Raw genomic sequence first — 11,714 nt, 5'->3', positions numbered from 1 at the left:
GGGTTTTTCAGTCAGAAATGTGCACTATATACCTTGATTAACAATGCTTAAACTTGGTTAATGAAGTGGTAAGTGGAATTGGCTTAATTAAGTGTTTTGGTCATTTTGCTAAAAACCACTCAATAATGCATGGGGTGCATGTTAATGCACGAAAATGGGCTTAGGCATGCCCCAAATTTGATTTCTGAACAACTGCAATTGGTAAAAAGCATTGGAAATGGTTAATTTGAAAGCTCATTTTTTCACCTCTCTCTTTTTTAATTCATGCACTTGGAAAAAGGTCATTTTGATTGGATAATTTTTGGTGAATTGTGATGAAGGATTTGGATAGAGCATATCAAATGTGACTTGTAGCAAAAAACCTCACCCAATTTGGCCAAATGGTTTGGAAGATATGCCACTTTGAAGTTCAAAAAATCTTGAGAATGATTTGATCATAACTTGCCAACCATAAATGAGAAATGAGTGTTCTTGGACTTTTTGGAAATGGTAGAACAAGATCTTCAACTTTCATGTTGGACAAAATTTCATTTGAAGCTTGTATGATGATGTAAATTTGAGGAGCAAAACTTTCCATTTTTGGCAATTTCCAATTACAGGTCAACTTACTATTTTAGGAAACTTTTTGTCTGACTTCAAATTCTCCAATCTTGATCTTTGAAATGACAAATGAGACTTATATGAACATGAATGAAGCCTTTCAAACCATCTCCCACCTTCAAATCCATAAAATCAGGCACAGTTGACCACAGTTGACTATAGTTGACTTTCTAGGGTTTCTGGTGGACTGAACAATGACTGATGACTTCTGAGCACCCAATCCTTGACCAAATCACTTCAAAAGGACCCCTAGGTCATGTGAACATGTTGGACCAACCCTAGGGCCTTGCCTCCTTGAGAAATGCACTTGCTTGCTTGATTGACTGATCTCCTGACCAGTTTGACCTAATTTTGTCAGAGGACTTGCACTTGGGCAAAGGACAATGCAATGCTATGCTATGGACTATGTTATGTTAATGACCTAATATGAGAATGTATGTACAAAAGGTAAGTGCAAATTTGAGGTGCTACACCTGCTTACGAAGGCATGTGATTGTTCAATATCTTTGGTCCATTTGGTGTGAACGTGATAACATTTGAATCGATCAAGTCTTGTACCTTGTGCTATAGAGCTTTGTAATCCTCGATCATGTGTCTGGGTGCCCCTGAGTGAAATACACATTTGGCATTCACATCATAGACTGGAGGATGAGGTGTTGGTGGAGGTTCAAGTTCCCTTAATTGAATCAATGAGCTATTGAGCACGTGAGGGAGAAGTCGACCGTATGATATAGGAACTGGATCAAACTGTCTATTTTCCCTCCTTGTCTTTTCTGGCCTTGTTGAGCATGGTTTTGCTCCTGATTTAGATATTGATTCTAATTCTCGCTTGGTTCCTCTGACTTGGTTGGGTAACATGCAATGGATATTGATAGAAAAGCCTTGTAAGTCCGGGTTGTGGATGATATTCGTGAGGCAGTTTCTGATATGAGGTGGAGCCAGGCATATGCACATGAGTGGCCATTTCTTCTATGGAAATTGGTGTGGGATTGCCTTCCTTTCTCAATATTGCTTGCAGGACTTCCATAATCAGGCTCATTTGAGTTTTTAGTTGGTTGACCTCCATCCTTAATGATTCTTGACCTCTCTTAAATTCTTCCATAGTAATCTAAGACATGCTTCCAGTTCAAAACGTATGTCGGGTAGTCAGCTAGCTGGTTAGAAACATAAGGTGATATGAGGTTTTGTCTTGTTGGGAAGATATGCATGTATGTTGATGGATGCATGAAGAATGTAGTGCTACGAAATGTTATGTAATGTATTTTTTTTAGTTCAAAGGATGTTATGGTATGCAATACATCATAGATTCAGAAGTTCGGCATATGAATTGTAGGTTGGAGTTTTAGTTTTCCTGCAAGAAAAACCCATATCCCCTCACAGGTGAGTTTTAAAACTTTATAAAGATGCTTAGAGACACGGATCCTTGTATGAGAATACTGCTATCGTCGCAAAAAGACTTGTGTGATAACGATACCCTCAAATGGATCTATTCTAAGTGAGGTCACCCTCAACTTCAAAAGCGACATGTTTGCTAAAGGTCCCTAGAGTCACAGATCCTCTTTTGAAGTATGTTTGTCAACATAAAATGACTTACGAGCCAGAGATACTTTATAAGGAATATACTTTATGGGGGTTCTCGCACCTTCCCATCAAGACAACTACGCCCGACAAGTTAGTTACTACGCAACCACCATCATATCTTAGGTGTACTCTCTAAGCCTGGGTATCTGACTTATCATTCAATAGTATCAAAAACCCATCCCAAAATAGCAGAATACAAAATATATAGAATATATGAAGCATAACAACAATAGATAAGTGAAAGCAAGTAAGATAAAGATAAACACCAAAGCAGAAAAGGATACAGGCAAAGTTGGGCTTTACTCCTATTTGGCATCCCCAATGGAGTCGTCAGTTGTCGTGCCGCGAAAAATACAAAGTTGCCACCGGATTTTATTTATTTCAAGCACATTTCAACTAAATATACAATAACACCATGGTTTCATGCCCTAAATCAATCAAATGACAATGGTAATAATCAAGCACATTTCAACTATGAAATGCAAAATGAATGGATACAACAAAAATGCAAATTAGGGCTAAATCTAAAGTTATTCATGATCAAAGTAAGGCAAAATGGTCTAAATGGCATCATATGACCAAGTTATTTTCAACCAAAAAATGAATTAAGATCTAATGGAAAATATATTGCAAATTAACCACAAACTTAATTGAAAATTAGCATACAAGTTTTTAAATTCTAACATGATGAATCAATGTTTTTAGAAATGAATCAATGATCAAAACCTAATTAACTCTAGGTTAACCACTTCATTTTCGAATTATTTTTCAAAGCAATTAAAGACAATTAACCCTAATTAAGATTTTATTTACTAATCATTTTATTTTCTCTAAACAAAATAAAACAATCTCTTTATTTTTTTATTTTTTTATTTTTAAAACCTAAAATATGCTAAAAATGCATCAAGCAAAAATAACATAAAAAACAAGATAATACAAGAAAAAATATATTAAAAAAATAAAGAAGATGGAGATGAAGACGACGCCGAAGAAGAAATCACAGGTATTGTCCAATTCTTCTCTATGAGTCTCTTTCTCGCGTCTGGTTGTTCGTTCTTCTCCTGCTACTCTTCTTCAGCTTTTGTTGTTGTGAATGATGATGTGAGAGAGGTTGAGGGAGATTTGGTTTAGAGACTGCGAGTGAGAGATTGAGAGAGTGTGAATGATTTCTGGTGAGTAAAAAATGATTGGAAGAAAGTGATGATTGGGTGATAATGAGATTATATAGAGATTGGAGTTAATAGAGATAGCTCTGTTAATTTTACTCAATGCAAATTCAGTTGAGTTTTATCACACTGTTAGTTATTGAAATCCATGAAAGTTAGTTTGTTTGTTAATATGAAGTGCAAGTTAGGTTGTTAAAACTGATTTGCAGTTAGTGTTATGCTCAGTCAGTTAGAAATCCAAATCTGTTAGTTATGGACTTGTGTGAAGTTAGTTATGTTAGGTTAGAATGTGTTTGTGAGCCAAGTTAGTGAAAGTTAGTTAAGTTAAAATCTGTTAGAAGCTAATCATGTTACGAATTTTCTGTTACAGTTAACAAGTGTTAGTTAATTTTCTATTATGATGTTCAGGTTAGTGAACTAATGGTTAGTTATTTCTACTAGTTAAGATTGTTATGATGTTGAGTGAATGTGTTGATAGACTGTTTTGTTTATGTTATGTAATTAGTGAATGAATTGTCAGTTGAACTTTGTTCCAACTTCTGTAGATTGATTGTTGTTAGTAATGTTAGTCAGGTTTGCAGTTATTATGGTTGCTACTAATGGTTGATAATAATGACCATGCTACTGATGTTAGGATACGGTTGCTAGTATGTATGCTTGAGTTTGAAATGTCAACATGTGTATGGTTATGTGCTTATAGCATGAACAAGTTAGAATGAGCTTAAAATTGATGTTGAGTTGATCTGCTATTCATGAATGTGTGCAAGTTGATTTGAACATGTAATGGTCTTGAATGTTGGTTGCTGCATTGTGGTTATGTTGGCTTGTAAATCTAAATTGAAATGATATGATCATTGTATGAATGGATGCATTGTCTTGGTGGGAATCAAAATGTGTATATACTGGTTGATATTGAATGGTTTTATTGGACTGGTTTTTTTTAGGTTGTTTAGCAGCATAAGGATTCAGCAAAGGCCTTCAAGATGCTACTCATGTGGTTTGTTCTTGAAGTAACTTGGAACATGGTGAATATCAAAAACATGTGAAGCTTGAAGGCTTTGAGGAATCAAGCAAATGGATGACTTTTGGGAAAAGCAGAATATGAATCAGGTTAGGATAGTCAAAACTTAGTTAGTTGATTTTGGTCAATTGGTTGACCAAAAAGTCAACAGTTGACATAAAGACAACTTAGGTAAAAATGTAATTTTTTTGTATGGTTTGATTTGTAAGAACTTGTGATGTATGAATTGTTTTTGAAATGCAAAATTCCCTTTTAAATGCAAATGAACTTGGATTTCCATATATGTCTTGAATGAAAATGACTTTGAATGGATAAAAAATGGTAAAAATGATACTTGTATGCTAAGTAATAAGCTTCGTTCCAAAGTATGATTTTGAAATTTGAATGATGAATTCTCAATTTGAACATTGCCATTAAAATGCATCTTGTAATAAAGTGAACCACAATGCCTTAGAATGAATGATCAAATGAATGATGTCATTTAAATGAATTGAACTTTGTAATGGAATAAAAGGTTTATGAACCATGCAATTCAAACTATGGACTTAAATGAATGAACTTCAATCCAAATGCAATGATCAAGTATAATGATCACATAAATGACTTAATCAAACAAATGAATTCATTAAGTTGACCAAATGACGCAGATGAGTCCTCAAACCTAAATGTCACATAAGGATCAAGGATGCAAAATTCAGAAATTAGGTTTTGACTTGGTGGAGCACATCCTAAGACACACTTGAGAACAAAAAACCCTAGCTTTCATCAGGTACAAAACAACAACACCTTGAATCCATGATGATTGTCTTCTTGTTTTGAACAATGCTAATGCAAATGAAATGATTAATATGGATGTATGCACATGAATTAGGGTCATAAACCAGATAAAAATTGTGTGGGGTATGGTAAATTTTGGGATATGACAAGAAGTAATTATGTTCCCTTGCCATCGAGAGCTGGAAGGGAGAGTTCCTTAGACTAGACCTAGAATTAAGGGACCTATAAGAATGAATTTATCAAGCTAGACCTAGAAGGGTAAGTTCCTCAGGAGAAATCTATAAGGCATGCAACTTTTGGATTCCCTAGGGGAACGTGATAAATTTAATGCTACATATTGATGAAGCTACCTTGGGAAGGTCCAAACGATGTAGGTCGTTGATATGTTTGCATGTTCACAACGAGGATAATTGATGATCTTCTCTTGCATAAATAGGTGTAAATTTATTGTTAGGTAATAATAGACTACACGAGCTAAGGGATTAACAACTATATAAATAGATGAGTCATTGTTTTCTTTCTTCCATTGTCCTCTCATGAGTTTGTCTTTTGCATTTCCTCAGGAAATTTCCATCTATAGCCCATTTTCTCACTCAACTTTTGTCCTTCCTTGTATAGAAATGATGATTATTTTCAAGTAGATGAAAATGGTTTTGTAATAGAACCTAAAACTCATGAAGGGTTTGAGAGACATGGAAGTATTGCGTAAAGAATGTGAAATAATCGAACGAGAAGGTTCTTGGAAGTTATTTTTAAAGATGTCACCATATGGAGATGATTTGGGAAAGTCATTAATTGCGACATATGTATTGCAGTTGAAATATGAATTATACAATCTTATTCCAATGACTAAGAATGTACCTAATGTGTGAAAGCGATAAATTCTTGACTACAGGGAACCTGATCCGACATCTAGAAGATTTGATTGAATATAGATTTTTAAAAAAATTATATTGTTGATTTGTACAATTTATTAAATTGCTCTCTAATTTTATATATTCAAGATCATTAGACTATTTAATACAATATTGTTGCAATATTATTTATTAATAGGTTTAATTCTAATACATCGTCATAAATTTTATTTTACACCGTCAATAAATTATTATCAATTATATAGGACTTTAGAATCAATTAAACTTTAAGTCAAATGAGATTAACAAGTTTTCAATTATGATAAATTGACGTTGTGGGTTTTTTAATATTATAAGAAATACATTTTTATTGGATTGCATTTTTTCTTTATTATTTTTAAAGAAAAAGTAGGAAAAAAACATGGTCCCGTAGCTCAGTTGGTTAGAGCGTTGGTCTTATGAGCCGAAGGTCGCGGGTTCGAGCCCCGCCGGGACCAATATTTTTCTAAATTAAAAACATTATAACTCTATTTTGTCCGTCAAAAAATAAAGCAAGACGAATAGAGTCAATTTAAGTTGTCAAGTCCATAATCTCTGTTGCGCTCCACTTATTGATAAACTATCGAGTTGGTGGATCAATATGTTATTTAAAATTAATATAAATTAAACATAAATTAGCAACACAAATTACATAAACATGAACGAACACACAACACAAACATAAATAAGTAGGAAAAAATGAAAATTCAACGACAAGGATTGAATCACACACAAGTAATGGAAAACATGAATGAATCATTTCTTTTTCATTGGTATAAAGAAAAAACAAAGATAACAGCTACACATCCTCCTTTCCATCTCTTTATATTCTATTTCATTTGTCTTTTGGTTGAATGGTGTACCAAACAAAGCCTAAAAAACCAATTTCTATTATGAGCCATTTGATCTAGACTTATTTTAGTCATCAACTCATAATTATACAATACACAATCTTAGGTATAATAGACCAATAAACCGGCTCCGACCAAAATCGCGAAACCTTTACGCAACCGTAATTTAAAACCTTGCCTATAACTTCAATTTCAACATTTTCATAAGAAGCAATTAGTACTAGTATTTAATCAAGTTGAATTTCAATCTCAATTTGACAAACAATAGACAATGTAACAAAAAAACATAGATTAGGAATCATCATACAACAGATCAAAACCTATTAAGTACAAGAAACACTAAATTTACAAACACCAAGATAATTCTCTTCTCACAAGAAGATCTTACTTATTACCATCTCCAATGGTTTTATTATCTACAACAATCTTAACTTTTCTATAATCACCCTCCAAAGCTTGCATAACACATCCTTCTGGAACCACTGCGCCACCGCGTTTATTGCCAAAGATTGTCCACAAATAAAGCACAGTGAATGCTGTCAAAGCTCCACAACCAGTACCAAATATCATTGCAGCAAGAACTCTTAAAAAACAATCACTCTTTCCCTTTTCCTTTGATTCAACAACCATTGGATTCTCACTGTTTTTCACAAAAACCTTAGGATCAAGTGGCTCTGAATGCATAGAATGTGGTGGAAAATGTCTCATGACAAAGCTCCATGAGTACAAAAAAGCATTAGTCTCTCTCACAGGACTAAAACCTACAAACATTTCTTCCTCCTTCAACACGTTAGATACTTCAATTTTGTCCCATAACAATGGATCAAATGGCTTTAAATTCCCATTTTTACTCAACCTCACTTCTAATCTCATTGAACTTGCTTCATAATCAATCCAAGTATGCATCTTTTCACCACTTGATAGTGCCAAATTGGTAAAGTAGATTTTACTTGAATCACCATTTCTAATCAAAATCTCATTTTTACCATCCCTTGAAGCACTAAACTCAACACCAATAACTTCAAAATCTTTATTTTTCAATCCAAGAGAAAACCCAGATGAAGTTTGATTAAAAACATCACCTTTAACACCATTTGGAATTATAACAAAAGCTAAACCACCCCCACTTTCCAATGAGATTGAAAATGTAAAGTAAGTTGAAAATGAAACTAATTGCTTAGGTTTACCTTGAAAAAGCTTGATGGGTTTGTTGTAAATGACTCTCCCAGACTCAGCACCAAAACTACCTGAACCAGAGAGTTGAATCTTGGACTCACCATTGACAACCTTTGCATTACCAAAAAAAGCAACATTAGACTTAAATTTCAGATCTTTTTCAAAATCAACAAAGGAAAACAATGGAATTGGGTCAAAAGATAGGATTTTTATGAATAAAGTGATGAAAATGAAGGATTTGAAGTAATGGGTAGTGGTGAATGATGCCATAGCTAAGAGTTGGATAGTTTATGATTCTAGGGTTGGATGGTTGATTTTGATTCCATTTGAAGCATAAAGGTTGAAACTTTGTGATGAGAGGAAGAAAGTGAAGGAGTATTGGGAAAGTTGGATTGGGGGGTGTGAAAATTAAATGGATTTTGTTGTATAGTGGAACATGGTGGTGGTGGTTCACTTTATTTATTTTCTGCAGTGGCAGATGAGCAGGGGAATATAATAATATGAAGAATAATAATATTTATTTGTTTTTGTAGTATTCCTTTGTGGGAACTTTCAATCTCTCCTTCTTAAAAAAATTATCATAATAACTCATTTTATATTAATTAAATAAATAATTATTTTAAAAAATAACTTTTATCTTTTTAAGATTTGGTGTCAATATGGTCCACTCAATTGATTGTGAACCATCTAATTTTAGGATTCGCGTGAATGAACTTTTTGAAGTTCTCTTTTAAGTCCAATAATATTTAAACATTCAAATTTAGTAATAAAAACTTCGTTTTATTATTTATTCATCTATAATAATTTTTTATTTGAAACATATTATTTTAATGTTTCATACATGTAAACAACATACCAGGTGATAAAAAATATTTGTAAACAATATTTTCAATATATATATATATATATATATATATATATATATATATATAATTATTATATATATATATATATATATATATATATATTATATATATATATATATATATTATTCTCTCAGTTTCAAATATATAATTTTTTTAAGTATTTTGATATATGATTGGAGTCGGATATTAAATAATTTAAAAAAATATATATGGAAAAATATTAAAATATTTATTTTAATTTACATGATTTGATATTATATTTTTTTTTGTTAAAGACGAATACCTATGATGTAATTGTAATTAATTTTTTTGTTTCCAAAAATTATGATAAGTTAAAGAATAGATTGATTTTTATGGCAGTGGAAATTTGAAGGGCTAACATAAATTCATATAATCAATAGATTTGTCTCTTTAAGTCAATTTAGATGATAATTGTGCAAAAATATTTAACTGTATAGGTATAAGTTCGCGATATCTAATTTATTTATTTTTAAATGATAAAATTTTGATCAAATTAAACTATTATATAAAAAAAACATATATTTTAAAATATATATATATATATATATATATATATATATATATATATATATATATATATATAATCAATAAATTCAATTGTTTTTTTTTCTATGACACCTTGATTCAGTCGCCCAAAGATCCAATAATATGAGGTCTACTTATTTAACCAACTCCACCCGGTATAAATACATCCAGAAAGAGTTTTTCAATACACATTCTCTAATCTCCACTCTCATTATAGTTATCTTAAACACTAAACTTACTTGGGCGTTGGGGTGTTAACCATGTAGGTCCCTCTCTGAACCTTCGTACAGAGATTAACAACGTTGATTCAAGATCGACACTGATCAACAATGTTGATTCAAGATCAACATTTACAGTTTAAGAAGCACAATGATCGCAACATTCGATCCACGGTACCACAAAACGAAATCACTCGCGATCGTCATCACGTTGTAGCTTCTGTGATCTTCTCCATGTCTGGTTCCGCAACGAAAGAGTTGCATCGTTTATGGTAATCGACTTTCAATTCCTACGATTTCCACGAGGTCAAGTCCAGTTCTTAGATCCAAAATTCGAAAGCATCTCAGGCGAATGAGTCGATGTCATACGGAGTCGAGACCTTAGATCTATGATGTTAGCGTCCATCGAACTTCGACCTGGCTCTGGTCGATCGCTGATATTGATGTCGGACCGTCGTGAAAGGACACCCATATATATATATATCTAAATATCCATACGTGGAACTACTGATTTCCGACCAGTTATGTTTGATTCGAGTTTAGGTCGACTAGGAACTTTGATCTCTAATTCCGACCAAGACTCGCAAGTGAAATAATGGGAATCCAGATTCAAATAAAGCTCAGGCCCGAGCGATAATATCAGAAAGCATGCTCGGAAGGAACCGTCGTGCATGATCATTCTGAATGACCCTAGTCGGATATCATATCATCGTAAATACCCCATGCATACCACATCATCATCACGGAGAATTAAGTTAAGGAGTTGACTGATGGCGTGCATGCGAAGCTGGGAAAATTAGGGGACCAAGTTACGTTCCTGACACTAGCGTGCAAGCCACTGGTCGACCACGTTCTGAAGAAGGGGCACAACGCGTGACCTTAGAAACAACTTATAAAAATGTGAAGTAAAGCGAATTTAAGCGCCTAAATTAGTTCCCGGTAGAGTGAGGTCGGACTCACGAGACCTTCAGTCAGAATGGATGGTGAAGATTTCTAGGGCAACATAAGGGAATGTCTGAGCCATAGTACATCATCTCATGTCTCCCAAGCCAACCAGGCATCCTAGATACCACGAAGAAGCTCCAGGTCCAAAGACGCAGGTCCATCCCGAACCCAGAAAGCAAAGTCGAACGCATCCATCAAGGACCAACTATCTTCTGAGTCGGAGACCCGACCCTCCGGATCACCCGACCATCCAATCAGCCCTAAATGCCCAATACTAAAATCCAACACGACATGGCCCATTCGTGTCAACTGACACGGGCCGTGTAAACTTCAGACCCCAAAATTTTCTCCTCGATCTTTTGATGGAAAATTCACTCTTAAACCCAATTTCTTCATCCTATACGTATTTCAATTTAGTTTTAAACACTTGTTATCATAGTCAAACATCATATACTATTAAATTAACATCTAACTCATCAATTAACCTTATCATCATCCATCAATCGCATGATTATATTAATTAGTAACAACAATATGCCAACAATACAATGCAATTTCAGCACCAATTCATCCTCGTATCTCAACACCATCACAACATAACAATTTAACATGAATTCATGGCACAAAAATATTACATAAGAGAAACTCACAAGAAACATACACAATTCACACAACCTTGGAAGTTTCACCTACCACTTAAAGTCATTGATCAACAAAATATAATGAGGTTTAAGGGAAACCCCGTTATCACAATGCTAAAATATCAATATAGAGCAATCTCCCCCTCACCTTACCTCGATTTTGTCAAATTTTCTTGAGTTTTGTGGTGACGGGTAAGCCTTTCATTGTACAACCTTTTCCCAGGATTTTCCTTTTTTCTTCCTCTTTCTTCAAAAACATGTATCTTTTCTTTTTCTCCCTTTCTCATTATTTTCTCCTTTATTATAATAACCCTAATTTATTTATTCCAACCCTTAATTTTGTTCAAATATCTCTTTTTACGCTACCTCTATTTTATTAATTATTATTATTAATTCAAAAATTCTATTAATTAATTATTACCTTCGTTTTCCC

The 11,714-nt window shown here is 33.4% G+C and overlaps 1 protein-coding gene, 1 long non-coding RNA gene and 1 other non-coding gene across 3 annotated transcripts; 2 read left to right on the top strand and 1 right to left on the bottom strand.

Annotated features, from left to right (window-relative positions):
• Window positions 1-3,052: 3,052 nt before the first annotated feature.
• LOC127100316 (uncharacterized) lies at window positions 3,053-4,631 on the top strand. The gene is made up of 2 exons (XR_007794402.1): window positions 3,053-3,184; window positions 4,292-4,631. It is a non-coding gene; the product is annotated as an uncharacterized LOC127100316 (long non-coding RNA).
• Window positions 4,632-6,422: 1,791 nt separating this feature from the next.
• TRNAI-UAU (transfer RNA isoleucine (anticodon UAU)) lies at window positions 6,423-6,496 on the top strand. Its single transcript has one exon. It is a non-coding gene; the product is annotated as a tRNA-Ile (tRNA).
• A 614-nt stretch (window positions 6,497-7,110) lies between these two features.
• Window positions 7,111-8,583, bottom strand: LOC127100315 (L-type lectin-domain containing receptor kinase VIII.2). Its single transcript, XM_051037451.1, has one exon. The coding sequence runs from the start codon at window positions 8,333-8,335 to the stop codon at window positions 7,274-7,276; it is 1,062 nt and encodes a 353-aa protein (XP_050893408.1). The 5' UTR covers window positions 8,336-8,583; the 3' UTR covers window positions 7,111-7,273.
• Window positions 8,584-11,714: the final 3,131 nt, after the last annotated feature.

The sequence above is a fragment of the Lathyrus oleraceus genome, chromosome 7, assembly GCF_024323335.1.
Source record: "Lathyrus oleraceus cultivar Zhongwan6 chromosome 7, CAAS_Psat_ZW6_1.0, whole genome shotgun sequence".
Lineage (NCBI taxonomy): Eukaryota > Viridiplantae > Streptophyta > Magnoliopsida > Fabales > Fabaceae > Lathyrus > Lathyrus oleraceus.
This window is presented reverse-complemented; position numbering and strand designations above follow the sequence as displayed.

Coding starts and splice junctions, on each gene's coding strand:
- LOC127100315 (XM_051037451.1), bottom strand. CDS start 8,335: ATGGCATCATTCACCACTACCCATTACTTCAAATCCTTCATTTTCATC.